A 19435-nucleotide genomic window follows, 5' to 3' on the forward strand; every position below is an offset into this window, starting at 1 on the left:
TTATATTTGTGTAGTTTTTTTAAAGAGCTTATGAACACCTTTTATGTCCTTTATCTTATTTTGATCTTTACAATTATAATTGGCCCTTGAACTACACGGGTTTGAACTTCAAGAGTCCACATGTAGGCAGATTTTTTTCAATAAATATGTACTGTAGTTTTATTGCGATAGGTTGAATCCACAGATGCCAACCCCAGATGTGGAAGACCCACCTGTAAAGTTATAAGTGGATTTTTGACTTCTTGGAGGGTAGGCACCCCAACTCCCAAGTTGTTCAAGGGTCAACTGTACTCTGAAATAGGTGAGGACAGATACTAATCTTCCCATTTTATAGATGCACAGTAAAGAGAATTGAGTGACTTTCCAAGTATTTCAGCACATAGCTCTTTAAGTTATGATGCTGAAACTCGAGCCTTTGTCTCCACATCTTGCCATTGTGTAGAGATTTAAAGAACATAAGTTTTAAAATCAGGTAGAATTGGATTCAGATGTTACCGTGTCTTACATTAGTAAATGGTTATAACACCAACCTCAACAGTTGAATTAAATAATAAAATTTTGTAAGGTTCGTGAATAATAAATAGTAGTTTTGTTGTTGGCACTGTTATTTACCTCAAAATGATTGTGAAAATTATGAGTTTCATGTGAAAATATTGTAAGCTATCTTAAGGCATTTTGAAGTGTAGAATTGTCTTAGCATTTACATTTTATTTTTATTTATTTATTTTTTAAATTAGTTTATTTATCTATTTTTTAACTTTACAATATTGTATTTGTTTTGCCATACATTGCCATGAATCCACCATGGGTGTACATGTTTTCCCCTTCCAGAACCCCCCTCCCACCTCCCTCCCCATCCCATCCCTCCGGGTCATCCCGGTGCACCAGCCCCGAGCGCCCTGTATCATGCATCGAACCTGGACTGGCGATTCGCTTCACATATGATAATTTACATGCTTCAATGCCATTCTCCCATATCATCCTGCCCTCGCCCTCTCCCTTAGAGTCCATAACACTGTTCTATTTATCTGTGTCTCTTTTGAGGTCTCGCATACAGGGTGATCTTTACCGATTAACTAAATACCATATATATGTGTTAGTATACTGTTTTGGTGTTTTTCTTTCTGGCTTACTTCACTCTGTATAATAGGCTCCAGTTTCATCCACCTCATTAGAACTGATTTGAATGTATTCTTACATTTTAAATCTGTTTTCACGAAGTCTGTTATTCTCTCAAGTGACTCTTGATTATCAAGGGACTTTAAGAAAGCAGCAAAAAGATAGGGAAATTTTGGGACTCTGAAATCACCTTACGCCTGCCTTCCTTGAGGTTAAATGTTAACCTCTTAGGGTGATTGGTTTTATCGTTCTTTCTTACTCTTTTTGTACTGGTGTTTTTCTTCCTTCAGAGAAGTTGAACCAGAAATACAAGCCAAGGCAAATGTAAAGTTTAGGTTGAGACCTCATTTTAAGCTGGCACATTTATTTGCTAGTTAATATATAATGACTTTTATATTGTAATCTCCTTCATCTAACATCCTTTAAGACGTTTTTGTGTCTCCTTACTTAATGTTAACCTCATGAATCTTAACAGATTTCTTCTGCAATAGATAAATTTGAAGTTTCACTGTTGATACTTCACCTAATTATATAGAGTTGTTCTCAAACTTTTGTGTGGAGACCCAGATTGCTGGGTCCCACACTCAGTTTCTTATTTAGGTCTGAGGTGGGATTTGAGAATTTGCATTTCTAACAAATTTTCAGGTGTTGCTGGATGCTGCTGGTTGGGGCCCCACGTTGGGAACTGCTGGTAATGTGAAAGTAAGAAGAGTGGTTGGTGGATCAGAAGCAATTCAAAGATTGTCAGTTGTCAGAAGGCATAATGTATTGACTCTTCTACTTAAAATTGGTTTAAAAATCCATTTGTTCCAAGTCTAGTGTCCACATGCAAGTGTCCACTGGTCTTATACAACCTTTTTGTGTCAGGAAAAGATGCTTTGGCCTCAACCTTTTTTTTTTTTTAAATCTCTTAAAGTTTGTATATTGAAATTCTGTCAAGAGATGCACTTTTGAAAGAATTTTGTGTCGGGAAAAATGGAGGGAAGAGACAGAGTTCTGCTGACAGATCTAGAGTGGGCCCTAGTCCCGGGAAGAAGCCGTGAAGAAATAATTGCCACTTATTGAGTGCTGCTGTGTGGCAAGCATGTTCTAAGTACTTAAAATTAGGTTTTTTTTTTTTCACTTAAACTCCATAAAATCCTGCTTGTCCAAATTGAAAAAGATTAGAGGCCAAAGATGGGTACCTAATTGTGATTCTACAGTTATGGTATGATGGTGCCTAGTTACCTTTTGAGGTTTGTGTTTATGCACATATGTATTTGTATGTGTGTGTATATGGGAAGATTATTAGTTTTTTCTTTTTACCCCATCTCTCTTGAGACCAATGATGAGGTTTTCAGCATGGTAGACCAGGGTTGGGCTTCCCAAGTGGCTCAGTGGTAAAGAATCCACCTGCCAGTGTAGGAGACAAGGATTCGATTCCTGGGTCGGGAGGATCCCCTGGAGAAGGGAATGGCAACTGATCCCAGTATTCTTGCCTGGAAAATCCCAGGAACAGAGGAGTCTGGCAGGCTATAGTCCACGGGGTCGCAAAGAGTTGGATACGACTGAGGGAGCACACAGGAGACCAGCGGTAGATCTGTATATTGACTCTGTGACTGTGGATTGAGGCTTAGGTATCATGGGAGCAGGGACAGTAACACAGGGAGCAGTAGGCAATCACAGTGCAGTTTGAAATCTCATGATAATGTTGAACGACTGGCTTAACCTCTAGATTCAGTATTACTAGCATTTCTTATTTAAAGACTGACACCCCCCACTCTCGTTGATAGATTATACCTCTCCTTTTCTCTTTGTATTGGTATGTTTATAGCCACTTAAAGTGATCTGTTTAGTTTATCCTTGCAATATGCAACTTATAAGGATGTTTCTCCTTTTTAGGTAACATGACAATTTTTTGGAAAAAATTTAACATCCCAGAGTATTTTCTATGTTTCTATATTCAGTTAATAGTAATTGGCTGTGTTAATGTTGCAAAGAGAATTTTTAGGTATAATTTAGGCAGAATTGCTGTCCCAAAGAATGATGCTGCTTAAGTAGATACTGATGAACACTCTGATGAAACAGTTAAAAAAAAACTAGCCTTGTTTTGTTGTGTCAGTGTGTGGAGAAGTACATATTTTGTATAATAACTCTTGGTTATTAATCTCTGCATTTTTGGGTTGAGGGCATAATTTTAGTCTATAAATTTGTGATTATTATACTAATTATAGTGATTTCTCAGTTCAGTTATTTTCAATTGAACTTTCACTCCAATGTACAGATTAATACCCATTAAATATAATACCATGCCAAGTATAATTTTGGTTGCTTAGAAAAAGAAGAACTATATTGAGCCTTTTCTGTCTCTTTGCTTCATGGTGTAAATGTGCTGAGTCTATGGTAGTGGTACTGCTGCAGGCTCCTGTGTAGTTAACTCTGCCAGTATTGGCTTTTGATCCAGCAGAACACAAAGCTCACCAGCAGGCCCAGGCAATTTATATTCCCTGGCTTGCTTTCCCAAGAGAGGGAGGGTCTAGAAACCTTTCACTTGATGTGGTCAAGGTCAAAGAAAATGTTCTGTTCTGGCTTAATATAATATACAGTATGTACACAGACAATTTTGTTAACATATTCCTTTCTCTATGCTAATTCCAGCAAATTAAAATAATACTGAGTTAGGACCAAAGAGCGCCACTTAGCATCTTGTGGTTCCAGGTAATTACTAAGAAAACATTTTCTAAAACTAACAGTGCTAACTGGCACAATTCTTATCACCCATCTGTTTCTTATGGGGAAGAAAGGTTGATACTTGAAGGTTTTTGTTATAGTAGCTTTCTTTTATTTTGAAATTTGCTTTTTTAATTGTATAAAAATCTGTAAAGAGGTATGTGTGCGTGCTCAGTCGCTTAGTTGTGTCTGACTCTTTATGACCCCATGGACTATAATGTTCCACACTCTTCTGTTTATGGGGTTTTCCAAGCAAGAATACTGGAGTGGGTTGCCATTTCCTTCTCCAGGGGATCTTTCCAGCTCAGGGATTGAACCTGTGTCTCCTGCATTGGCAGTTGGATACTTTACCAGTGAGTCACCAGGGAAGCCTATATATAGTACATGTATCTAAAGCATATATAGGTGTTCTTTCACACTATTTTTTCTCCACGTTTTGCAGAAAGAAATGTCATTTGTGACTAGCACCTAGGATAAAGCGTGTGATTTATTGTATATGTTTGCACTGAGGAGTATATTAAGTTTGGTAAATATGTTCCTAATGTTGACAGTTCAGTCACAGTGCTACATCAGTAGTTGAGACCTCTGAGCATTGATTTTTGGTAAATGTAAACCTTTTAGCTGTGGAAAAGATGTGTTCTATGGATACTACAGAGGAGTTCCAGATTCTCTCCAGATTGCATTGGGACTTGTGTTTAGCTTCTGAATCAATATATGTATTTTTAACTTTGATAATCCATTAGCTAACTCTAAGACCAGATTCTTGTGCTATGTTTAATTCTGTGAAACTGAGATTTAACTTTTAAGGAGGTATGAGGAAAGAATATTTTCTTTGATAAATATGTATTTTTATCAGAAGTTAACTTTCTGATACCAATAAACTGTGGTCTATTCAGAAGTAGAAATGTGAAGAAAGCATTTTTTTAAAAAGGAAGTATTTCAAACATACAGAAAAGTACATATAGCAGAATGTCCAGGTACCCATCACCCAGATTTAACAACTGTTAATGTTCTGTCACATTTAAAAAAAAATTATAGAGACAGTTGAATACACTTTGCAGACCTTCTCAAACCCATTCTTCTCTCCATATCCTGAGGTTAACACTACCCTGATGGTGTTTATCCTTCCCTTCCACATAGTTGGATTTTATTCCACTTGTAATTATCTATAGAGTGTGTGTGTGTGAACACTAGTTTGTAACTCTGTATGTTTGAAAGATTTACATAAATGCTATGCCAGACATATCATCTTGCAACTTTATTTTTTATCCTGTGTGATTCTGAGATACATCCGTGTTGAAATAATATAGTTCAGTATTCCTTTGTACACCACAGTTTATTCAGTTTTCATATTGATGGTAGGTTGTTTTCCAGTTTTGCATAAAATAGATGGTTGGAGTTGCTATTTGCTCTGACCAGAAAGCTCTTTTTAGTTATTTTTATCAGAGAAATATATGCGGACAGTTTATAAGTAGTCAAAGAATATGACAAAATTTGGAGGGGGGGGAAGCAGCCCCATCCCTTTTCCCAGGTCGGCAGTGTCCAGTATGGCAGCTACTAGCCACATGTGACTGTTTAGCAAATGTTCTTTGTCCTAATTGAGAAGAGCTGTGTTAAAATAACACTACATTTCGAAAACTCAGTATGTAAACAAGAATATAAAATATCACATTAATATTTTTATGTTCATTACATGTTGACATGATAGTGTTTTATATGCCAGATTAAATAGATTATTAAAATTTAATGATTAAAAAATTTAACTTAGCTGCCATCATCTGTAAAATGACATATTTTTGCTTATATTTGTGGCTCCCATTTCTGTTGGACAGTCTTGCTTTAAATGATAAGCTCTATGAGAGCAGGAACTTGATCTTGTCCACCACCAGAGCCGTGACAGGCACAAAGCTGATGCTCGATAAATTTAAATGAGTTGATGTATTCAGCAGGTAGAGGTGTTTTTTTTTGCATTGTTCACTTAGGGTGCTTTGAGTTTTCTTTGCAGTTACTGATTGGTAAAAAAGTTACTTTGAATTTGGCTTCATTATCCAGTGTATGTTTTTCCTTTTACTACCCTATTTTTAGCTTAACTACACTTTCAAGTCTTAGGATATCATAATGTTTCATTCTGTCGTTATCATTATATTTTTCATTTTCTATTTTGAAGTGAAGTGAAAGTCGCTCAGTTGTGGCCGACTCTTTGCGACCCCATGAACTATACAGTCCATAGAATTCTCCAGGCCAGAATACTGGAGTGGGTGGTCTTTCCCTCCTCCGGGGGATTTTCCCAACCCAGGGATCGAACTCAGATCTCCCACATTGCAGGTGGATTCTTTACCATCTGAGCCACAAGGGAAGTTAATCCTGTTGTTTCGGAAAATTCTGATGGATTTGTAAGTTCTTTGATTTAATTATTTCAAGTTATAGGTTTCTTGAGATTATTAGCTGTCTTCAAAGAGAAAAGTCATCTTGGCTATGGCATGTGTCAGGATGGCTTTAGCTCTGTTAAATTTTCTACCAAGCTGTTACTTTCTCAAGTCTGGGGTCATGGTTATCCTTTTATATTTATCTGTTTGTTTTTTTTCCTTAGCATATAAAATCTTTTTATTTTAAAAATTCTTCCTCTTTTTTTCCTCTAGCTTATTGGGATATGGTTAACATAATATTGTGTAAGTTTAACGTACATATACAGCTGTTGATACTTTTATGTATTGTAATGTGATTACCATTATAGCATTATCTAATAACACTTCCATCAAGTCATATAATTACCATTTCTTTTTTGTGGTGAGAACATGTAAAATCTACTCTTAGCAGTTTTCAAATATATAGTATGGTGTTATTATAATCACTATGCTGCTGTATATTAGATCTTCAAAACTTGTTAATTTTATGACTGGAAGTTTGTACCCTTTGACCAATGTCTCCTCATTCCCCTACTTCTTAGGCCTTGTTAACCATCACTTTTCTCTCTTGCTTCTCTGAGTGCAGCTTTTTTAGATTTCCACATATAAGTGATACCATACAATATTTGCCTTTTTCTGTTCAGACTTATTTCACTTAGTGTAATGCTCTCAAAATTCATTCAAGTTGTTGCAACTGGCAAGATTGCCTTCTTTCTCATGGCTGAAATATTCTGTTGTGTGAATATATATACACACGTATTTATCCATTCATCTCTTGATGGACACTTAGGTTGTATTCTGTCTTGGCTGTTGTGAGTAATGCTTAGTGAACATGGGAATGCAGATATACCATCAAAATCTTGTTTTCACTTCCTTTGGATATAAATACAGAAGTCAGATCATTGGCTCATATGGTAGGTCTGTTTTTAATTTTTTGAGGAACCTCTATACTGTTTTCTGTGGTGGTTGCACCAGTTTACATTCCCACTAACAGTGCAGAACGGCTCCTTTTTCTCCACATTCTTGCCAATCCTTGGTATCTCTTGAGCTTTTTTTGGTGGCCTTTTTTTTTTTTTGGTTAAATGATAGCCATTCTAACCAGAATGGGGTGATAGCTCTTTGTGGTTTTGATTTGCATTTCGCTGGTAACAGTGATGTTGAGCACCTTTTCATATACCTGTTGCCCGCTTGTATGTCTCCTTTGAAAAAATGTCTATTCAGATTCTCTGCCCATTTTTAATTTATTTTTTTCTTTCTCTTTTTGGCCTCATGGTGCAGCTTGTAGGATCTTAGTTCCAGAGACTGAACCCATGCTCTCATCAGTGAAGCACAAAGTCCTAACCACGGGGACCACCAGGGAATTCCCTGCCCATTTTCAGTTTTTTTACTTTCTTAATTTTTTTGGTTGTGCTGTGTCTTCGTTGTTGCATGCAGACTTTCTCTAGTTGCAGAGAGTAGGTGCTACCCTCTAGTTGTGGTGCACGGGCTTCTCACTGAAGTGGCTTCTCTTGTTGCAGAGCACAGACCAGCTTCAGTAGTTGCAGCATGTGGGCTCGATAGTTAAGGCACGCAGGCTCAGTAGTTGTGGCACAGGGGCTTAGTTGCTCTGTGGCATGTAGAATCTTCGTGGACGAGAGATTGAACCCGTGTTCCCTGCATTGGCAGGTGGATTCTCATCCTCTGTGCCACCAGGGAAGGCCTCTGCCCATCTTTCAATTGAACTGTTTTTATGCTATTGAGTTCTATAAAATTCTTCCTCCTAAAGATTAAGAGTTTGGTACATAGATGCTTGAGAAGTCTGTCTTAAATGATTATTTCTCAATTTCTATGGAATGTACCACTTGTCTTGGTTTTTGGTTGTCCTTCTAGTTTAGGAAATTTTGACTCTTCCCTGGTTTCCACATTATTTGCCCTATTTTCCTTGTTTTCCTTATATTTATAGATTAGTTCTTATTGATCTTTTTTCAATACCTCGCCATTTTCTTACTATTATAAAGTTTCATCAAATTTATTTTTGATTTACTTATGTTGAACTGTAGGTATTACATACTCTCTGTAGTTACTTCTTTTCCCTTAGCAGTTTTCTGTGGGTAATATGTGTGAGTAGGACTCTTGGTTACAAGTGGGAAAGATCAACTGCAGATTATGTAATACACAGAAAATTTGTGTGGAGATAGTGGAGACTCAAGGACAGAAATGTAGTTAGGCTGGCCCAGAAACAGGAAGTGGAAGGCTGCTAAAATCTCAGGCAGTATTTATTTATTCTGTCTCTTGTTTTGGCTTGTGTTTGCTCACTTTATTATCTCTTAGACACTTAATTCATACCACAATTTCCTTTTTTTTTTTGTAATCTTTTCTGATCAAAAGGATGGCCCGTATTAAACTGAGACTTCTTAGTCTCAGTTGTAGAGTCTCAGGATTGGAATCGCCACTGTGACTGGTGGTTAGATCACCTCTGTAACATTGACATTTTAGGCTGAATGATCCTTTGTGGAAGTTGTCCTGGGTGTTGAATTTAGCAGTGTCTTTGGCCCTATCAGCTAGATGCCAGTAGCACTCACCATCTAACTAACAACCAAAAAATATCTCTAGATATTGCCAAAATTCCCTTGGAGGTAAAATCACCCCTGATTGAGAACTCCTGATCTAGAGTGTATTTGACTGCTCTTGGCCTACCACGTGTGAGAAGGATGTTTCAGAAAAGCCTTGTGAGCTAGACAGGTCCTCAAAATGTCTGAAAAGTATTTCCAGTTTTTTGTAGCAACTATAAATTTAACACTGTTTTTCATTATTTTACGTGTTTCTTTTTAAAAAAATTTTTCCTCATTTAAAGTATTTGATATTAATGTTTCTTATTAAAATCTTAAACCGGCACTGTAGAACTTGCTATTTTTGGTCATTACTCTGAATCTCTAAATTTCTCAATCTCCTGCTGCTTTTGTTTCTTTTCCTTGAGGGTGAGCATGTATATATGTGAGGATGTTGGTGGTTTTAAGATGAAATTTATGAATTTGGTAGCCAGACAGGCTAGGTAGAATATACTTTTTTTTTTTTGGGAGGGGACACTGCACAGCTTGCATGATCTTAGTTCCCTGATCAGGGATTGAAACCTGGGCCCTTGACGGTGAAAACGTGGAGTTCTAACCACTGGACTGCCAGGGAATGCTCAGTATTTTGATATATTTAATTTACAGGTAGATAAACTAATGCTTAGGTACATGAAACAAGTTGATCATGGACATGTAGTGTAGTTCAGTTCAGTCGCTCAGTCGTGTCTGACTCTGTGACCCCATGAACTGCAGCACACCTGGCCTCCCTCTCCATCACCAACTCCCGGAGTTTACCCAAACTCATGTCCATCGAGTTGGTGATGCCATTCAGCCATCTCATCCTCTGTCGTCCCCTTCTCCTCCTGCCCTCAATCCTTCCCAGCATCAGAGTCTTTTCCAATGAGACAACTCTTCTCATGAGGTGGCCAAAGTATTGGAGTTTCAGCTTCAACATCAGTCCCTCCAATGAACACCCAGGACTGATCTCCTTTAGGATGGACTGGTTGGATCTCCTTGCAGTCCAAGGGACTCTCAAGAGTCTTCTCCAACACCACAGTTCAAAAACATCAATTCTTCGGTGCTCAGCCTTCTTCACAGTCCAACTCTCACATCCATACATGACTACTGGAAAAACGATAGCCTTCACTAGACGGACCTTTGTTGGCAAAGTAATGTCTCTGCTTTTCAATATGCTATCTAGGCTGGTCATAACTTTCCTTCCAAGGAGTAAGCGTCTTTTAATTTCATGGCTGCAATCACCATCTGCAGTGATTTTGGAGCCCAAAAAAAATAAAGTCTGACACTGTTTCCACTGTTTCCCCATCTATTTCCCATGAAGTGATGGGACCAGATGCCATGATCTTAGTTTTCTGAATGTTGAGTTTTAAGCCAACTTTTTCACTCTCCTCTTTCACTTTCATCAAGAGGCTTTTTAGTAGAAGAGCACAAAAAATTAGAGTCTAGTTTTTATTATCTTTCTAGGTTTAGTTTCTAGTTAATCTTTGCTTTTGGTAGTAGTATTTATGTAATAATATTCAGTATTTATGTGCCAAACTCCATGCTTCAGATGTTACCTCATTATTCCTTGGCAAATAATGAAAACGGGTCTCATAGTAAGACATGTCTAACTCTTAATGTTATTCTCCTAACCATTGTTCTTTAATAGTAACATAATAGCATTGGGAAAGGGTTGAGTGCTTGTATCCCAGACCCTTTATTCTATGATATCACTTAATCCTCAGCACAACCTTGGAAGCTATACATATCTCCTGGTTTTACATATGAAGGCACTTAGCTGAGAGGGAGTAAGTATCTTAGTTACCTTAAAGGCCACATACCTGATAGGAAGCAGAGCCTGACTTAACTTTTGTGGTTTTCCCAAGTTTCTGCTGCACCTAGCGGTAAATACTCTACACTGATGCTCCACTGTCTTCACAGAGCTTTCATGATAATAAAATGAAGGAAAAATACAATATAATGTATATAGTTCACTTTATTAAGGATTAATAAATATTACCATTTTTTTTATTTTGAGACTAGTCTTCGTGTACTTGTTTGTGCCTCCTTAGGTATTTTATAGAATTGAGTTTAAAAGAAATACTAATAAAAGAAAGCTAGATAATTACTGTTAACAGGAAAATGGTTTTTAAAAAAATCATATTTAAGAGATTATTTATCTATCAGGAATGACTTTTTGTTTGCTCCCTCATCTTGATATAAACAGTTTTCACACTTGCAGGTCTTGAAGCTTTTGGATTTTCTAGTTGAGTGCTTTCGATTATAACAGCAGTCGGTGCCATTTATAAGCATGCTGTTAATATTGTGGTTGCTGGTGTTAGACTATGTAGGTTTAAATCCTGTATTAAATTTTTGATTTAACACCAATATTTTGACATGAGTGGAAAATAAATAGCTTGATGGGGTAATACATAGTTTCTAAGGTCTCTTAGGGTTCTCAATTTTTTATATGTGTCTGTTTCCTCCTCTGTAAAATAGTCATGGTAATAGTCCCTGCCTCATAGAGTTATGAGAATTAATTATTATATGTAAAATGCCCAGAGGGTACATGATAAAATCTTAAGTCCTCAAAAATTGGGTTTCCCTGGTGGCTCAGATGGTAAAGAATCCGCCTGCAATGCGAGAGACATGAGTTTGATCCCTAGGCTGGGAAGATCCGCTGGAGGTGGGCATGGTAACCCACTCCAGTATTCTTGCCTGAAGAATCCCCATGGACAGAGGAGCCTGGCTGCAGTCCATGGAGTTACAAAGAGTCAGACACTTCTGAGTGACTAACCATAGCATTAAAAGATGCTTACTCCTTGGAAGGAAGGTTATGACCAACCTAGATAGCATATTTAAAAGCAGAGACATTACTTTGCCAACAGAAGTCCGTCTGGTCAAGGCTATGGTTTTTCCAGTGGTCATGTATGGATGTGAGAGTTGGACAGTGAAGAAAGCTGAGCGCCAAAGAATTGATGCTTTTGAACTGTGGTGTTGGAGAAGACTCTTGAGAGTCCCTTGGACTGCAAGGAGATCCAATCAATCCATCCTAAAAGAAATCAATCCTGGGTGTTCATTGGAAGGTCTGATGTTGAAGCTGAAACTCCAATACTTTGGCCACCTCATGCGAAGGGTTGACTCATTGAAAAGACCCTAATGCTGGGTAGGATTGGGGGTGGGAGGAGAAGGGGACGACAGAGGATGAGATGGTTGGATGGCATCACCGACTCGATGGACATGGGTTTGTGTAGACTCCGGGAGTTAGTGATGGACAGGGAGGCCTGGCGTGCTGCAATTCATGGGGTTGCAAAGAGTCGGACACGACTGAGCTACTGAACTGAACTGAACCATAGCATAGTATGTTTTTTTAAAGTTGCCTTTCTAACATGTTTGTTGGTTAATGTACTTAGCAATTATGGTAATGTTAAGACTGAGATAATTTTGATACCTTAATACCAAGCAGTGTATTGTATTTAGGTTTCTTCTGTATCTAGGTGTAATTCCCAGATTTCAGTGCTTCTGGATGTATAGGTAAGTATAATGTATAGTTTTATTTTGGTACAATTATCACCATTCTGATTGGATATTTCTAGCTCTTCAATTAGATCACAGTCTTTCTTTCCTCTTTCACAGAGGGCACTTTGAAATTATCCTGAAATGCCTTCTCATTCATATGAATAGAATAGTTGTAGGGGCCTTAAGAAAAAAAAAAAGGAAATGGTGAACCAGTGGAGTGAACGCCAGTGGAAGCATGTGTTGTATGTGGCTACTCTGGGGATCATGACACTCCATCGATGGGAATCATGGTAGATCTGGGCCTAATGGTAACTGGAGCTAGTAAGCCATTAGAAATCAAGACTGCATACTCCATCTTTCTCTTTTAGGGGCTGTAAGGTTTTGACAACTTTTTTTTCGCTCTGTACATCTGTTCAGTTTTTCTTTCTTCCAGCTGGCTTTCTCTGTTTCAGCTTGCGGTATATGGAGTGTAATGGCTGCTCAGCTTCTTCATCATGACAGCTCTCAGCGTATTCTTCTGGCATTTATTCCTGCTGCTGAATGGCTCAGTCTTTTTCTCTTGTAAAATTTAAGTCATTTATTTATTTATTGAATGCTCAGTACCTTTATATAGTTCAAAAATCAAATGGTGCAGAAGTGTTTCTGCCACCACGTTTTCCTTGGCCACTCAGATTTTGGCAATCCAAACCACCAGTTTCTTGTGTGTACTTTCAGAGGTGTGTGTGTGTGTTTGTGTATGCATGCATGTGTATCTCCCCAGTCCTTTTTTTTTAAGACCATTGGAAGCATATTGTGTTACTGTTTTGCATCTCATTCCTACCCTTCCTACTTAATTTGTCTTAGAGATTCTTCCATGTTAATAAATAAAGAACTTGCTTTTTTTTTTTTAATGCATGGCTTTTCATTGTATGGATGAATTATTTAATTGTTTTCAAACAGTACTGTAGTGAAAAATATGCATCATTTTAAACATATGCTAGGAATAGCTATAGAACAAAAGCCTTGAATTGGAATTGCTGACAGGATATAAGGATTTCAAAATAGCCACTTATTGAATAACTGGCTTTACCTTTTTGTATACTAAAATTCTGTGTGCATTTGGTTTTGTTTCTGGATTTTCTGTTCTTTCTGATTTGCCTAATAATATGTCAGTATCACACTGTTTTAATTACTGTGTTTTTATAATGTGCATTATAGCATGACGGTTAAGAATATATAGACTTTTGTGCTAAACTGCCTTGCTTTAAATCTTTACTTCCTTAGCTGTGTGATCTTGGGCAAGTTACTTAACATCCCTGTAATTCAGTGTCCTTATTTGTAAAATGGAGATGATAACACCTATCTAATAAGGTTGTTATAAGGAATAAATGACTTAATATAAGTGCTTATAGATATATAAGCAAAGTGCGTAGGAATAATGTTTGGCATGTTGTTAGTGCTATGTAAGTATTAGCTCTTTATTGTTTCTCCCAGTGGGGCTAGTTCATTTCTCTGTATTTGCAGAATATTACTGGCTCTTCCTGCTTGCTTATTTTTTTTTTTGTATTAACTTTAGAGTCAGTTGGATTGTCTATAGTTAGGATAGACTAGGTTATGGGTTAGTAACAATAGCTCCTCCCACCCTAGTTTTATCGGATTAACATGTCAAAAGTTTGTCATTTGCACTACCTGTTGAGTGAAGATCACTGTGTGTATTGGGGGAGGGGGTCTTGGCAGAGGTGGCCAGAGGGATTCTGCCTGTTAGGAGCTTCCCTGGTGGCTCAGACAGTAAAGCGTCTGCCTGCAATGCAGGAGACCTGGGTTTGATCCCTGGGTTGGGAAGATCCTCTGGAGAAGGATATGGCAACCCACTCCAGAACTCTTGCCTGGAAAAATCCTATGGATGGAGGAGCCTGATAGGCTGCAGTCCATGGGGTCGCAAAGAGTCAGACATGACTGAGCGACTTCACTATTGTCACCCAGAGACCCAGGCTGACACTCTTACACCATCATTCTAGAATGCTGGCAATTGCATGGCAGAGGTAAGAAGAGATTGTTGAATCAAATACTAGTGGAAACTTTAAAAACCAGAAGAGGCATACATCATTTCTTTTTATATTTCATTGACCAGAGCAAGTCGTTTGTCATCACGTCATGCCATGGGGATGAAGAAGGTACAGTTTTGCTATGTGCCTGGGAGGGCAGGTAGAAATATTTGATGGAGAGCAATAATAACTACCTTAGTTTGTTCTGTTGGTTGCTAAGTATTAGGTCATCCTTTGTGTTACATGCAACACACTTTTTGCTGTTTAGTTGCTAAGTCGTGTCCGACTCTTTTGCAATCCCGTGGACTGTAGCCCACCATGCTCCTCTGTCCATGGGATTTCCCAGGCAAGAATATAATGCAACACAGTAAGCCTTTCCTTTAGAGAGAAGACCCACATTTCTATCAAGTAACTATGCTGAGCTCAAAATCTTTAATATCTGAGTCTGTTAGTCAGATTCAGGGGAGTTTCCTTTGGTCCAGACAGCTGTGAATAAAACAGGTGTTATCAGCTGGTCTGTTAGAAAAGCATCTTAGTATCTTCTTAGGCTCTTTGGTTGGGGGAATGGAGATGTAAAAAGAACTTCCACTTTCAACTCTATATATGTCTATATTATTTGACAAAATTTTTTACAGTTAACAGATATTGTGTAAAGAGAAATATCTTAAAGACAGCCTACCACAAAAGAATCCTCTTACATCCTATTTACATTAATTAAATAATGTTTAAGTGACACAGCCAGAGCTGGCCTGTAATGTAAGACTTATTCTAGCCCACTGTGCTTTCCAGTGTACCAAGCTGCCTCTCTTAATGCATGGACTTGGGTGTTACAGCTTTTTAACAATAATATAATTGTAGTTTTTTGTTGTTGTTGTTATTTGCAATGAATACAGAAAGAAAAAAAATTTACTTTGAGGAGGATAATTTTGGGGAAAATAATGAAAATGAAGAATGATCTAAGACAGTTACCTATGTTATTTGTACAAGTATAAAATGTTCATTTGTTACAGAGATCTTGCTTCATCTTTAAACTAGAAAAGGGGGTGAAAAGCCATATATTTACTACCCATTTCCTTCATTTCTCTAAGGGGAAAGGAAAAAAATTTGTTTGTTTCTTAATGTAAAAGTGGCATATTTCATTATAGAAAAGAAAGAACATGAGCAAAAAGTAAAACAAACCCCAAACCTACCTTCCTGTTCTGGTGTGTATCCTTTTAAACTTTGTTTTCATAGTTTGTGTTATTAACTAAAAAGGATATAAAACGTGTGTGTTTAGTCACTCAGTTGTGTCCGACTCTTTTTCGACCCAGTGAACTGTAGTCCACCAGGCTTTTCTGTCCATGGGATTTCCCAGGCAAGAATACTGGAGTGGGTTGCTATTTCCTTCTCCAGGGAATCTTCCCGACCTAGGGATAGAACCTGGGTTTCCTGCATTGGCAGGCAGATTCTTTACCACTGAGCCACCAGAAAAACTGTATGTAAAACATACATGAATTTTTTTTGTTAATTATTTTTTTCACTTTATATATTTTAAAACTTGTAAATTTGTTTCTCTTTCTAGAACTTCTGTTTTATTTATCCACATTACATTATTTAACTTCCATGCTTTTGTCTTAGGTTTTGTTATTCCTGTTTCTTCATTGAAGCCCTCTTCTGTATTCTTTGGAGCTCATATTAAGTATATTTAAGGGCAGGAAACATTAATGGGAGAGACTGTAGAGAAAAAAGCAGAAGGCATTTCAGCAACTATTTCAGGGTACAGATGAGGACACAGATCAGTCACTAAATCACTTATGGTCCAGTGTTGCTTAATTTACTGATATAAACCAAAACTAAGAAAGTGTGACTTTCTATATGTGTATTTAAAAACCTTTCCCCTTTTTAAGCTGAAGTAAGATATTCGTATGGTCTTAATTTTACTTTGAATAGCACGTACTTAGTCTGAGGAACTAGCTCGAAAATAAAAATGTGGAGGAGGACAGCAAGGTTATGTTCCCCGTTTAAAATGTCATGAGTTGTTTAACTTCTTTGAAGAGGGAAGCGTGGGTTTACTGTCTAGTTTTTAGGTGATGATTTATAAAAGAATAGCACCCCTACAGGGTTAACAGCTAATTTGTTACTATACATAGCAGTGTGTAGAATGTAATGGAACTGAGGCTTCCTTTTTTTTCTTTTCCTTTTTAAAGTATTACTGGGTCTGCTACAGTATAAACGATCAACAAAATCAAATTGCATCGAATAATTTTATCCCAATGTGGTAAGACTAATTTAACTGTCTTGAAGTCTTAAAAGGATTTTTTTCTCACAAATATATTCTCCTTTAGGATAGATACAGAATTTAATCATAACATTGTGTATCTAGTATACTTGTGGCTTGTAAAATAATTTTAAAAGTTGGGCATAGGTAGCTGATAAGTTATTAAAAAATATAAATCTCAGGAAAGGAAATGGGGACACATTTTGGATAGAAAGCAAGGATCACCAAAAACAGCAAAACGTTGTTTCCAAAGAGAACATCTAAGTGGTACAGAAAAAACTGAACATAGCCGACTTTAGATGATAATCCTTATAACCCCCTGCTTACAAGGTTGGCCCTTGACTGACGTCTGGTAACTTGGATTTTGAGAGGGTTTATTTCCACCATTCCCAGAACTGTGAAGAGTAGTTCACTGTCTAAACTGTTAGCACAAACAATTGGTTCATGCTAAACACCTACTTTCTTTCTGGAGCCCTACTTCGTAGGTAGAGGGTGTCTACGTGACCAGTCCTAAGAAAAACCTTGGATACGGAACCTCTAAGGAGCTTATTACTTTGTGGACAATGTTTTCACATATTGTTACAACTCATGACTGGAGGAGCTGTGTGTCTTTTGTGACTCCCCTGGGAGAAGACTCTTGGAAACTTGTTCCTGGTTTCCTGCAGCCTTCACTCCATCTGACTTTTCCCTTTGTTGATTTTGCTCTGTATCCATTCACTTCAATAAATCATTACTATAAGCACAACTGTGTGCTGAGTCATCCTAGTGAATCATTGAACCTGGAAGTGGTCTCGGGTACCACTGCCCACCCTCCAACACAGCAGTGGATCAGAGGAGTTTACACTGGATTGTACCGTGCTCATGGAAGAAGCTTCTACATGCAAGAGACCAATAATGTCGTTTTCTTGGTTTGTTATGTCTAAATAGGGCTTCCCCGGTGGCTCAGTGGTAAAGAATCCGCCTGCGAATGCAGGAGACGTGGATTTGATCCCTGGGTCAGGAAGATCCCCTGGGGAAAAGAATGGCAACCCACACCAGTGTTCTTACCTGGAAAATCCCATGTACAGAAGAGCCTGTGGGGTCACAAAGAGTTGGATGCAACTGAGCACACATATCTAAATAGGGTAGTAGATAGGATAAGTGAAGTTAAAAGTAATTTGGGGGGGTCTGTAGGAGAGGAAAAAAACTTAATCTGTGACTGAGAAACTTCTGTCCAAGGTTCTATTATTGTGAAACTGGATCTTGATGGCAGGCTATCTGCTAAGGTTCTGTACCTCGTAGAAATTTTATTCTAAAAGGAGAACTTAGAATGAGACAAGTATGACTCAATGCACTATGATATAAAAATTTAGCACAGGGATTTTGGAGCTAGACAGATTTCAGTCAGAATTGTGGTTTATTAATTGTGTGAATTGTTTGAACTTGCTTGTTTCCTCATTATAAAGTGAGGACGATAATACTGGCTGTGTGGGTGGCTTGATTATTAAACAAGATAATGTATATAAAGCTTCTACCACTATGTGTTGCACATAAATGACTTTAAAAATTGTTTGTCTACTTTTTCTGCTTTTCAAGATTTAGAGAGATTGGAGAAATTTAAAGGGGAGAAAGAGAGTGAAGTGAAGGGTGAAGCTTGTTTTTCCCTTATTGGTTTGATGGGAGATTGGGTAGGAAGGTTATTGAGGAGAGAATCATTAAGTTTTATAACATGGAATTTTAAATTTATCTTCAAAATCACTCGGGAACTTTTCATAGTTTAAAAACTAAGAATATTGTATGTGCAAAGTCAAGAAGGGATGAGAAGAGGCATAGAAACTTTGATGAATGGTTTTCTGTACCTTTGTGGTGAGATTGTCATGAATTAGTTGACACTTGAGTGTTAGCAAGTTTCAGTAACTGATTAAACACATCCAATCTCTAGTCTCTCATGATGAATACTCCCTGGTGATAATGGGACAGTTTTGACTAATTTATAGGCATGATTTCCTATTAGAATTTTTAGAATCAGTGTTCAGAAATAACGACATCTTAAAATAGAACTGTGTAATTCTGGTATATATGTTTTTGTTCTTTTTATAACTTTTTATTTTGAAAGTTATTATAGAATAATTGCAAGAAAAAATTAAGAACTCTTTTATTCTTTGCCCTGTTTCCCTCATTGTTTTAATGCTTTTTTAAAAAAATTATTTATTTATTTTTGGATGTGCTAGATCTTCATTGCTGCTCAGGCTTTTCTCCAGTTGCGGAGAGTGGGGGCTACTCTCTAGTTGTGGTCCTCGGGCTTCTCATTGAGGTGATTTCTCTTGTTGTGGAGCACGGGCTCTAGGGCACACAGGCTTCAGTGGTTGCGACACATAGGCTCAGTAGTTGCAGCTCCCGGGCTCTAGAGCACAGGCTCATTAGTTGTGGCACACGGGCTTAGTTGCTCCGTGGCATGTGGGATCTTCCTGGATCAGGACTTGAACCTGTGTCTTCTGCATTGGCAGGCAGATTCTTTACCACTGAGCCACCAGGGAAGTTCATCCCAGATTTTTAATGTTATATCTCTTTTGTTTTATTATATTGCCTCCTTCCTTTTCTGCCTTTTCCTCCTTTGCTTTCTCTGCTTAACTAGAAGTATGTGTCAAAATCACCTATAGAATATTAAAAAGAAAAAAATGTGTTCCTGCTAAACCAAGGAAAAACACCCTGCCTGGTAATTTGGATAGGTACATCAGATTAAGAATTAGTTCACTGTAATATGATAATGAGGGCTTCCCCGGTAGCTCAGTGGAAAAGAATCCTGGCTGTGCAGGAGATGCAGACTCAGTCCTTGGGTTAGAAAGATCCCCTGGAGAAGGAAATGGCAACCCACTC

The 19435-nt window shown here is 37.7% G+C and overlaps 1 protein-coding gene across 10 annotated transcripts in view; it reads left to right on the forward strand.

Moving 5' to 3' along the window:
* The window catches only part of ABL2 (ABL proto-oncogene 2, non-receptor tyrosine kinase), a 105777-nt gene that overhangs the window by 5286 nt on the left and 81056 nt on the right, over positions 1 to 19435 (forward strand). Inside the window, exons 1-2 of one of the 10 annotated variants that reach the window (XM_081485930.1) lie at positions 14272 to 14319; positions 14409 to 14451. The exons of 6 other annotated variants lie outside the window; for them this stretch is intronic. In XM_081485930.1, the coding sequence (XP_081342056.1) occupies positions 14311 to 14319; positions 14409 to 14451 (52 nt within the window). In that variant the 5' untranslated portion in view covers positions 14272 to 14310. Of the gene's footprint in view, positions 1 to 14271; positions 14452 to 19435 lie in introns of those variants that run through there. 3 more of the 10 variants (XM_081485933.1, XM_081485937.1, XM_081485935.1) reach the window with 3 other exon arrangements.

The sequence above is a fragment of the Giraffa tippelskirchi genome, chromosome 5 (assembly GCF_054371585.1).
Source record: "Giraffa tippelskirchi isolate mGirTip1 chromosome 5, T2T-mGirTip1v1.2.pri, whole genome shotgun sequence".
Taxonomy (NCBI): Eukaryota; Metazoa; Chordata; class Mammalia; order Artiodactyla; family Giraffidae; genus Giraffa; species Giraffa tippelskirchi.